We start from the raw sequence: 10,198 nt of genomic DNA, 5'->3' as shown, positions 1-10,198 counted from the left end.
GACAGACCTTCACTGGCTCTGAGCTGCTCCGGTGAGCGCTCTGGCAGAGGGGTGAGGGCTCACTGGGGCCTGGACCGCTCGGTCTCCCGCCAAGCTCTCCAAACACCACCAGCCTGCGCAACTACCCAGATGGACCCTAGAAACCCTAGAACTCTGAGTGGTGCCACGTGCCTGCCCCCCCCCCCCCCCCGTCCGTTCACTCACTCCTTCGTTTACTCCCTCTCATCCACTGCCTCGGTGACACGACACCACGGGAGGCACCCAGGACTCACAGTGACAAGATCCAAGTTTCCTGATGTGTTTGGGACAAGTCACCTAAGAGGCCACCAGAGCTTCCGGCCATTATGATGATGATGATCTGGGGTTCAGAGAGAGTGAGGGGGGTGGGGCCACAGACCGCTGCTGTGGCAGAGGCTGGGCCAGAAGGAAGACAGGCCAGCAGCGGGAGGCTAGACAGTCCCAGTCCCGTCTAGGCAAGAATGAAGTGAGGTTGGGCGGCGGAACACTCAGGCTCTAAAATCCACCCTTGGAGCAGGTAAACAGCCAAGACAGCTGCAGACAAGGGTTAGCAGGACTCACAAGACCTCTGGGGGCACCCAGACGGCTCCCAGGAGCCCCCTCAGAAGCCACTCGTCCTTGGAATTATGACACAGATTTATGACATGGAATTAGCCACAGACCCAGCCTCGTCTTAACCACAAAGAGGTGGGGAGAAAGGAGAGCAGATCTTCCGGCCCAACCGATGGGGGGCCCCCACCTGCACAGGCCACCCTCCGTCCCTGTGGAACGGGGTGCCAGCCCAGGGAGTCTGGAGAGGGCGGTGCTGAGGGATTCCGGGCTGACGGTGACTGAGAGTCAGCACTGTGGCTGTGCAATGTATGCAGCTGCCTGTGACTCCTAAGGCGAGACGAATCTCCAGGCTGCTTTTCTCAGCAGGAACAAGTCTTTTCTCCAAATCGATGGTGACACATTTTTAAACTCAGATATTAAGGAGGGAAGGATGTTGCTGGCCCCCCAGGGGCAACCCTTATTAGTCACTGACTCATCTGAGAGAAATCCCATTGACAGACCCCGGGGCTGGCCCAGGCAAGAGGCCGGGAGGAATGGACAGTGACAGCCAGAGGGCAGAGGGGCCCCCAGGGGGGATGTGAGGTGCACCGAGTGGGATGGAGAGGGCCATGGCGCAACGTATCGGTATCTGGGGGCGAAATAAAGAGTGGGTTAGGGTTCCCAGGGAGAGAATGGCCAAAAAGTAAGAGCAGTTAAGAAAGAGAAAGAGAGAAAAAAAAGAAAGAAAGAAAGAAAAAGAGGCTGTTTAAACAGATTCCCAAGTTTGGAGTTCCAGAACCCCAGTCTTGTTTCCTATATTGCCATGGCTGCCAGGAAGCTCCAAGTCTCACTTCCTGTTTAGTTGCAATAGACCCCCTTGGCCTATTTTTGAGGTGTCACCTGGGGAGGGCAGGGTAGGTGCCGGGAGCCAAGCCAGCCACCGAGATCACAAAGCACAAGGGCCAGCGCCGGCCAGCACCCGCCAGCATCGAGCAGCAGGTGGCCGGGCTGAGAGGGCCACACCAGAGCCCTGAGGTGTCGGCAGGTTGGAAGCACGTGCAGGGTTGTGCAGGCCCACGGGCTCCAGGTGGGGCCAAGAGCATGGGACACCTGGTCCCTGATCCTATTTGATATCCCCCCGTCAGCGAAACTGCTCACTTAAACTCTTTTTCTTTAATTAATTCCAGTACACATGCCCAATTTCTGGGTGATGACAGTTGCCGCTGATTGAGCTGTATCAGCTAGATCCTCCAGACGGCTGCGAGGGGACCAGGGAACCCCTCCCCAGGGCTCACAACAGAGGAAGCCCAGGCTCACCCACAGGGAGGGTGCATCCCTGTGCAGGTCACAGGAGCTCTTGAAACGGGTCCTGACCTGTCTGCACCCCACCCCCAAGCTCCAGTGGGGGCTCCCGCCACTGACACCTGGTGGGAGGGCGAGGAGGCTGGGTCAAGGTCAAGGCTGGCAGGTGACCGTCCCAGGGCCCCACCAGGACCCGGGTCCACCCATGCCAAACCCCATGGCCTTGGCCGTGACCTGCCCCACCTTGCAGCGACCTTCACTGGGTGCGTCCCTGTGCTGAGGCTCAGCTCCTTTGACAGGCAAAGCTGAAAGCTCCCATCGCAAATGCCAATTCTGGGCCATTTGCGGCGCAGATTTTAAATGTTCCTGTTTCTCCTCAACATCCTCAGCAAGGTAGCTCTTGCTTTTCAAACGGATGTAGCGTTTGATGATGTCTAAACCGTACGTGAAATACAGCCAGGCTGCAATAATAAAACAGACGCGAGCCCTGCTGGCAGGGAATGGCTGACAGCCGGCCTCTCTCTCACAGCAGCCCAGCTCCTATTTTTATGGCGATTACAATGTCCGAATGGGGGAGGAAGCAGCCGCGGGAGGGGGCTGCGACTCACAAGGACCACTTGTTGCCTTTGAAGAGTGGGTGGCTGCAGATGGGGTTCCGAGAGCCAGAGCTGGCCATGCCAGCCAGTGGCCCTGCCCCCTCCCACCCCACCCCAAGCAATGCCCCTTCCTAGCCCCCAGGGCTGGGTCCCTGGCAAGAGGACTGAGGCTGAGAGGGTTACGGACCCGCCCAGCTCCGGCAGCAGGTGCCCTGCAGAGCTGGGACCTCGGCTCTGGGACGGTGGGATGGACGGTCACCACGCCCCGTGCGTCCCCACGCTGGGACTGGGTGCAGGCAGGGCTGCCTGGCATGGGGGGTGAGCAAGGGGCTGAATCTGCGGACCCTCTCTCAGGTCCTGTTATGTCCCCGGGGCCCCCGGGCCCAGGTCTGGACGGTGCGTGTCCACACAGTGAGAGGGGGCAGCAACGGCAAGGCCGCCGCATGGCCGGGTGTGCAGAAGCCCCCTCCACCCCCGAGGGGCACCGGCCACCTGCCCACTACGCGGGCGGCCCACGAGCTCAGGGGCCTGCGCGCCAGCCGGTCACCCCGACTGTGAGCTGCAGGCTGCGGGGCCGGCCCCTCCCGGCGTGGCCAGTTGAGCGGTCCCCATTCCTTTCGAAGCACACGCAGCCCGTGCAGCCTGGCCTCCGTGTCGGGGGGACACAGGCTGGCCCAAGGGCGGAGAGGAGCGGCTCAGGCCGGGGTAGGCAGCTGCGTCCTCCGGGGGCCTCGCGCTGGGGGGGGATTGGCCAAGGAGAAAGAAGAGGATGGGAGGTGTGGGGAGTCAGGAAGGCTGGGTCTGCGGCCCTGCTGTGTGACCCAGAGTAGACAGCCGCCCTCTCTGGGCGTCAATGCTTCATTTATTTATTTATACAAGAGCTGGAGTAAGCCAGAGGTGGGGGACCAGGGACAGAGTGGGGAGCAGCACAGGCAGAGTGGCGAAATCCACGGCTGAGGGGAGCAGCGGGGAGACAGAAGAGGTCTGCTGCGCCCTGCGGGTCACTTCCTGGCCGGGGATCGAACTTCCTGCAGTGGTTGGCAGTCCCGAGGCTTAGCCCCTGTGCCACCCGGGAGGCCCTTCGAGACTATCCTGCAAGGGCCTTGCAGGCAGGCACTGGGTCGTAAAGCCTGAGAGTCCAGCCCCTCACATAGAACTTAGGTCTCCCCTACACCCCACACCTGTGGCACCCAGAATCTCATCTGCACGGTGCACAAATCCCCTCCAGCCTGATTTCTAAGACCAGAGTGGAGGGCCGGCGAGGCCTGAGCTGCCGCGGGAGGCGGGCCTGGCCAGGCCGCTGCTTCATCCGGCCCCCTGGTCTCACCAGCTCTCAAGGGCATGACTGTTGGGTCATTCAAGATTTACCGAAACCCAGGGCCGCTGGCCCCAGGGCCAGGGCCCCACTGTGTCCCCAGAAGGAGGATAGAAGGACCTGGCTGATAGCAGAGAGCGTCCAGGGTCCTGGAGTCCCGCCCCGCTGGCTGGACCAGACCCTGCAGAGTCTCGAGGGAACCTCAATAATTCAGGAGGGATCCATCATTTATGAATTTATGGAATCGCTTCGCGACCTTGTGCAAATGAGCTGCCCCCCTTATGCAGTGGTGGAGTCAGGTCTTGGCACCGTCTGGGGTGTTCCGGACTCTCTAAGGAGGGGAGGGACAGCTGGGCCACAGGCCTCCCACTGGCCTCCCCCTTCCACTAGCCCCTTGCCCCAGGGCTGGGCCTGGCGGGGACTTGGGAAAAAGCGCAGCTCATGGCAGCCCTCTTAAACGCCAAGTCTGGAAGAAGATGTGATTCCTGGCTCCACCTTTGACCCACGCTGTGGCCCCACATGTACCTCAGTTTCCTCATCTGTAAAATGGAGGTGTAGTGGGAACAGTCAGTGACAAGCTGCCCTAGCCCAGAAGCGGGGATTCTGTGGGGGTGCCCGGGCAGGGCTAGGACATAAGACACACAAGCAGTTGAGGGGCTGGAACCCCCCAGCAAGCCTGGTGGGGCCAGAGGACCTCAACCCAGAGGTTGTTCCATCTCATCTGCACTGACCACCAGCTGCCCGGACGCCTGCCCACTTCTACCTACTCTGAGGATCCAAATTTTTGAACTAGAAAGGAAAGAATTAGCCCCACCCACCAGCGAACACATGATATCCTGAAGGCTCTAGAATCTGACAAACCTCCCCTCTCAGCTCTGCTTGCTGTGTAGCCTCAGACAAGCTGCTTAGCTTCTCTGAGCCTCATTTCCCCACCATTCCTGACTCCAGTTCCCCACTGATACCATGCGACTGATGTAGGAATTCTGGGAGGCCAAGGAGCAGACCCAGAGGGAGGCCCTCCGTGCTCAGGACCCACAGACCCCAGCTCATCCCAAGCCCCACAGAGCCTCTCTGATCCTACCCACTTCACCCCAGTCTGCTGTCACTCTCCCTTCCTCCCCCGGCATGCCTCTACCCAACTCCCAGCTCAGGTCCCCACTCTCCTCAGCTCAAGTGCCACCTCCTCCAGGCAGCCTTCCAGGTGGCTTCGCACCCTGGAACTCCCAGCCTTCATACACTGCAGTCCTTTTCCACCCACACAGCTCACTCTACTCCATCTTTGGCAGCCCAGGGCCTACCCTGAGGTCTGGCCCTACTCCTGCTGAGTGACAGGATGCCACACAGGAGTTTGAATCCCCACCTGCTGAGCTGGGGCAGGTTAGCTCTTGCTCTGAGCCTGGGCTGGATCCCTGAAAATGCAGATCAGAGTCCCACCAGCCTCTGAGGGGTCCCCCCCCACCGCCCTCAAGGCCCCAGGCCCAGGGAGCTCCTCTGGCCCCCGCCTGCACCCGTCCAGCCTACCCACTGCGGAGAGGTAGCCGGCGGCCGGCAAGCCTCAGCAAACACATTTAAATCTGAAGTGACAGATAAAGCGATTTACGGCGACAGTTTAGCGTCAGATCACTTCCCACAAGGCAGCCGTGTCCCTCGGCCCCCCCGTCTGCTAGTCCATCAAGGCGGTCTCTAAATCACTGGCTCTGAGCTGCCTGCTCGGCCCAGGCCCACGAGGGGACGGCCCTCCCGGCCCAGTGGGTTCGGCTGTGGGGATGGGGGAGGGAGGTAAGCAGCCGGCGGGTGTCCACAAATCAAAGCCCAGGACTTAAGGAACCGGAGCCACTTCATGCCTTATTTTAAATAAATAAGCGGCTTAAAAAACTCCCAGTGAAGCAGCTCATGGCTGCGCAACACAGCCTCCCGCTGGCTCTGCTCAGCCAGCCCCCATGCCCGGCCCCCCAAAGGCCCCGCTGACCTCACTCACCTCCCGACACCTCCTTGCAGAATTAATTGGTCCCTGTGCTGTTGCGGGGACTTTGTTCAGGCCTCGCTCCGAGCACTTTGTCGCATCCTATTCTACTTCACGGCTCTTGCTCTTGACTTCCCGTAATAACGGGCCCCTGGGTGCCAGGCCCCAGCCCAGGGGGACGGGCCTGAGCCCACGCTGGGCTGCGGGTAGAGAGCCGGGGTTCAGATGAGGAGTGGGAGGATGGGGACCCCCGGCTGGGGGCTTGCTGAGCCGCAGGGAAGCCGCGGGGACGCCAGGCTGCCAGGCTGCGACGGCTCCTGGGCTCTGTGCCCACGCCCCCGACTCCATGACCTAGGCGGGCTTAAGTGGAAGACTCTTTCCATCTTGGCACAAAGCACCGTTCATCCCTGTCATGTTCCGTTTGCTCTGAAGGCTAAGCAGGTTGCTGGATCCCTGGGCTGGCCCAGAAGGGGGGCTCATTTTTGTAGACAGACGTTTCCCACCTAAACTCCAGCTGCCTAACTGGAACTAGGGGCCCAGAGGCACAGGCGTGGGGAGCTGAGAACCCCGAGGGCGCAGAAGTGACCCAGTCAAGGTCCCGGCTTGCCGGCGAGAAGATGAAAACCCTCCAAAGTCAAGCGCCCCCTCGGTGGGGCCCCCAGACTGGTGCTTTCTCTGCAGGAGAGGCCAGGTCTGCTCCCCTCGTTCTCCCCAAGATACAGCCTGGGGGTCACAGGCCAAACTAGAGAGACAGGCACTGCCCCCAAGCATCGCCATCTCCGGAAGGGGCCCGCGGGGGTGCCCAGGCTTATCTTGCCAGCGTGGCAGCCCAATTTAATTAAGATGGATGCGGTGTGCCCCCGTGGGCAGGAGCCGTGGCCGCCACAGATGGCAGGAGCCTGAGACTCTCCGGGCGCTGCCCAAGCAAGTGGCCTCACTGAGGGGCAGGCCGAGGGCGGACAGGAAACCTGCACTGCACCAGAGCCCCCACCAGCCGGCACCCCCTTCTGCTGTCGGCCCCTCACACCATGGAACACACATATACACACCATCACACTATCACACACATGCACACACAGGCACACAGGCACACCGCACGCCCATCACACACTCAACATCTCACACCTCACACACATAGACCATCTCACACATCACACGCATCATACACATTACACACACACACACACACCGTCACAGACAGACAGACACACACACACCCCGTCACAGTCACACACAGTCCGGCTGTGAGGACGGAGGGGGCAGGAGGGCAGCAGTCCCGCCCTCTCAAGGATCCCCAGGGTCCTCCTTGGGGCCAGAAAGGGCGCCTCAGTCTGGATGGTGACCCCCCCCAAGCCCGCAGGACTTCAGGATGCAGGAGGTCTGGGGGTTCAGCCCCCTTTGTCTCCCAACCCCTTCCAGCTCCCCTTCAGCCCCCCCCCCCAGTCCCAGCAGCCAGAAAGAACCTTCCAGACCCTGCCCCCATCGTGCCACAGGGACAAAAAGGGAGCGCCCCCAAATCTCGGGGGTTACCTAGATTTGGGGGTTATCTCAAGACCCAAGCTCAGACCCAGCCCACCACGGTACTGGGGACCACTGGCCCTGGCGTCAAAACTGAAAATGGAAGCTCCCCTCCCCCATAATTGCTCGCTCCTTCCGCCCATTGTGGAGGCTCCCTGGTCTGCACCGAGAAGCAATTATTCACGGCTAATGATTATAATCAAGTCAAATAGAATTTAATGGACACGTATTCTCTTCCTGCTTGAAACTTTACATATGAATTAAGCACATATGGGTTTCACGATGCACGCACCACATTTACGCAGCCTCCAACAGCCCCGCGCCGGCTGCGACTTTGATTCTGCTAATAAACAGATTGATTTAGGGGCTCGGCCGCGCGCGGACCGCAATCTCTGCTGCCCCCTGGCGGGCGGCGGCAGGAGTGGGCCCTGGGGACGGGGAGCCCAGCGCAGGGCCTGCCTGCCCCGGCCTAGGCGCAAGCCCAGCTAGGAGCGGGGTGCCCCCCCCCAGGCAGCCCCTCTCCTGAGAGGGTGAGAGGCTGGAGTCAGGCAGCGGGAAGACTCGGAAATGTCTTGCTTATTTGAGCTTGTGACCAAGCATCCCCTCCCACACCTGGGCATCTGGCCCGTCTTCGCTTTGTATCTTTCACACCGTGAATTTCTTTCACAAGCTCAAAAAAAAAAAAAATTAAGAAAAAAAGTTTAAAGGCTGAGTATGCTGGATGATGGAGTGCGTCTGACCCCCCCCAAGCCAGATGCCCAGGCAGGTACCTGGGGGAGCCCCCAGGGAGGGGTGCCCCAGGCCCCAGGGAAGCCCCCCCAGGGTGCCAAGGGCTGACAGCACTGCCCCCCACAGGCACTGAGGAAGACCCGTTCACCACGCCCAGGCCACCAGAGTCCCCACTCCACCCTGCGTCCCCCGGCGCCCTGAGCTGGTGCCCACGTTGCAGCCACCCCGCACCTGGATGGAAAGGAGTCCACACGACGCCCACGTTCCCCTCGTCACCTGACAGCTGAGCAAAAAGAGCAGCAGGAGGCGACCCCCACCCTCAATAAGGACTGGCAAGGCAGGGGCAGGCCAGCCCCCCCACAGCCCCTCCGGCGCCCTCCTCCCAGGGCTGCTGCTGGTGCCTGCTGCCTCCCGAGGACCCATGGCTGCCCTGCGCCATGACCCCGAAGCGCCAGCAGAGCCCTGAGGTGATCACGCTCCTCTGCAGGAGCCAGAATCCTGTCTTCCGGCCACTGGCCCCCTGTGGGGACGGGACACGCATGTGACTCCAAACCCAGCCAAGCAAGGTCACTGCCGGAAATGCAACCCAGACCACAAAAACAGGCCCGCGGAGCAGCAGCCTCGCCCGCTCGAGAGCCCAGTCCCTTGACAGGACCAGCAGGATGCTGACAGACGGCCTGGACACCCCAGCTCCCAGCAGGCGCTGCCCGGCGACTCCTCCCCCTCACCAGACACCTGAGGGCAAGCCCAAGGTTGAGACCTGGAGAGCTGAGTTCCTCCAGGGAGTGTCTGAGCTGTGCGGTGCAGAGGGGGCTGGCAGTGGGGGTTTCTTGGGGACCCAAAACCCCAGACAGGGGTCTTCCCAGGTCTCCAAATTTTTTCACCTCCCTGTGACGCCTGCGAGACTCACACCCACCGGCCAACCTGACCGGACAAGACAACCCCACCTGGGAGGAGAGCAGCGCCTCCCTCCCTCTCTCCCTCCTGGGGGGGGGGGGCAGGTTTCTCAACTCATCACAATCACCTGCCAAGTCAGCACGAGCCATCGCTGCGGGAAGCCGAGCCTGGGGCATAGGGGCCTCTGCCCCCCACTTCCCCACTTCAAGCTGCCACACCTGCTCCAGGTCTCAAGGGTGCCAGGGTAGGCAGGAACCCAAGGAAGGAACTCGGGGAGTCAGGGACATCTCTGGCCCCCGAGATCGATCAACCACCTGGCTTTGACCTCTGCCTCCCGGCAGGGCGGCGGGCACAGTTCCAGCCACGCTCTCTCCCTTCCGGCCGCTAATGGGTCTCAGCGCTCCGGGGCGGCTGGGCCAAGGGCCTCTGACACAGGGTCTCAAGGAGAGTGGAGCCCTGGCGGCTACTCCTGCTGCCAGCAGGCCCCCCACATCCGGCCACAAGAGCCTCCGGGAGCCAGGCAGCGCCCGCCGCACCTGGCCTGGCAGCCCACGCAAAGGCGACAGTCAGGAGGGGCCGTGAGGTCTCCGGCCCCAGGCCCCACTCACCGGCGTTGACGATGGCGTCCACCTCTAATTTCGTGATGTCCCCTCGGAACAGGGAGAGCTTCTCGTTGAGTTGCTTGTCCTTCTTGTACTTGGGCTCCTCCACCTTCACGGTCACCCCTGGAGTGAGCAGAGGGGTGGTGGGGTCACAGAGAGGCGTGCAGGCTAGGTGTGCCCCCACCACCTCCCTGCACCTCTGGAAATAGCCTGACCGATGACACAGGTCATGACAGCCCGCACGGATAAAGCACCTCCCCCCCCCCCCGCACAGTGGGCTCTTGAGTCTTTGGCACACTGGACACGGCCAGCGTGCCCACGTCAGCCCCGCCGCTTTACTGAGCCGGGGGGTGACTTGCCAGGCTGCCGGTCACCGGGCCTGCAAAGTGCTCGCCCCACCTGGGGCCACCTCACACAGCTCCAAGTGCATAGTGGGGAGACCATGGGAACCTGTCCCAGGGGCTAACAGTTAAATAAGGTGAGGGGTGCAAAGCACCCCCACTCAGCGAGCTGCAACCACGCTCCTCGGCCTGTGGACACAGAGCAGGGCCCACCTTTCGCCGTCTCCTTCCACGTGGGGATTTTCTTCAGTCTGACGAAGTCCCGGCAGAAGTAATGTTCCTCCCGCTGCTTGTCACTCAGGCCCTTCAGAAACGCTGCAGGGCGGGTGAGACAGCAAGGAGTCAGGAGGGCAGGGAGAGGAGCAGCCGGGGGCCTCCCCACCCCG

At 61.6% G+C, this 10,198-nt stretch overlaps 1 protein-coding gene across 2 annotated transcripts in view; it reads right to left on the bottom strand.

The window, feature by feature from the left end:
• The window catches only part of MACROD1 (MACRO domain containing 1), a 116,763-nt gene that overhangs the window by 98,068 nt on the left and 8,497 nt on the right, over positions 1-10,198 (bottom strand). For both annotated transcript variants that reach the window (XM_004682682.2, XM_012725578.1), the window contains exons 2-3: positions 10,026-10,127; positions 9,478-9,594 (exon numbers count right to left, since the gene is read on the bottom strand). In XM_004682682.2, coding sequence (XP_004682739.1) covers positions 9,478-9,594; positions 10,026-10,127 — 219 coding nt within the window. The remainder of the gene's footprint in view (positions 1-9,477; positions 9,595-10,025; positions 10,128-10,198) is intronic.

Source organism: Condylura cristata, unplaced genomic scaffold, assembly GCF_000260355.1.
Source record: "Condylura cristata isolate star-nosed mole 26May11 unplaced genomic scaffold, ConCri1.0 scaffold00015, whole genome shotgun sequence".
Taxonomy (NCBI): Eukaryota; Metazoa; Chordata; class Mammalia; order Eulipotyphla; family Talpidae; genus Condylura; species Condylura cristata.
This window is presented reverse-complemented; position numbering and strand designations above follow the sequence as displayed.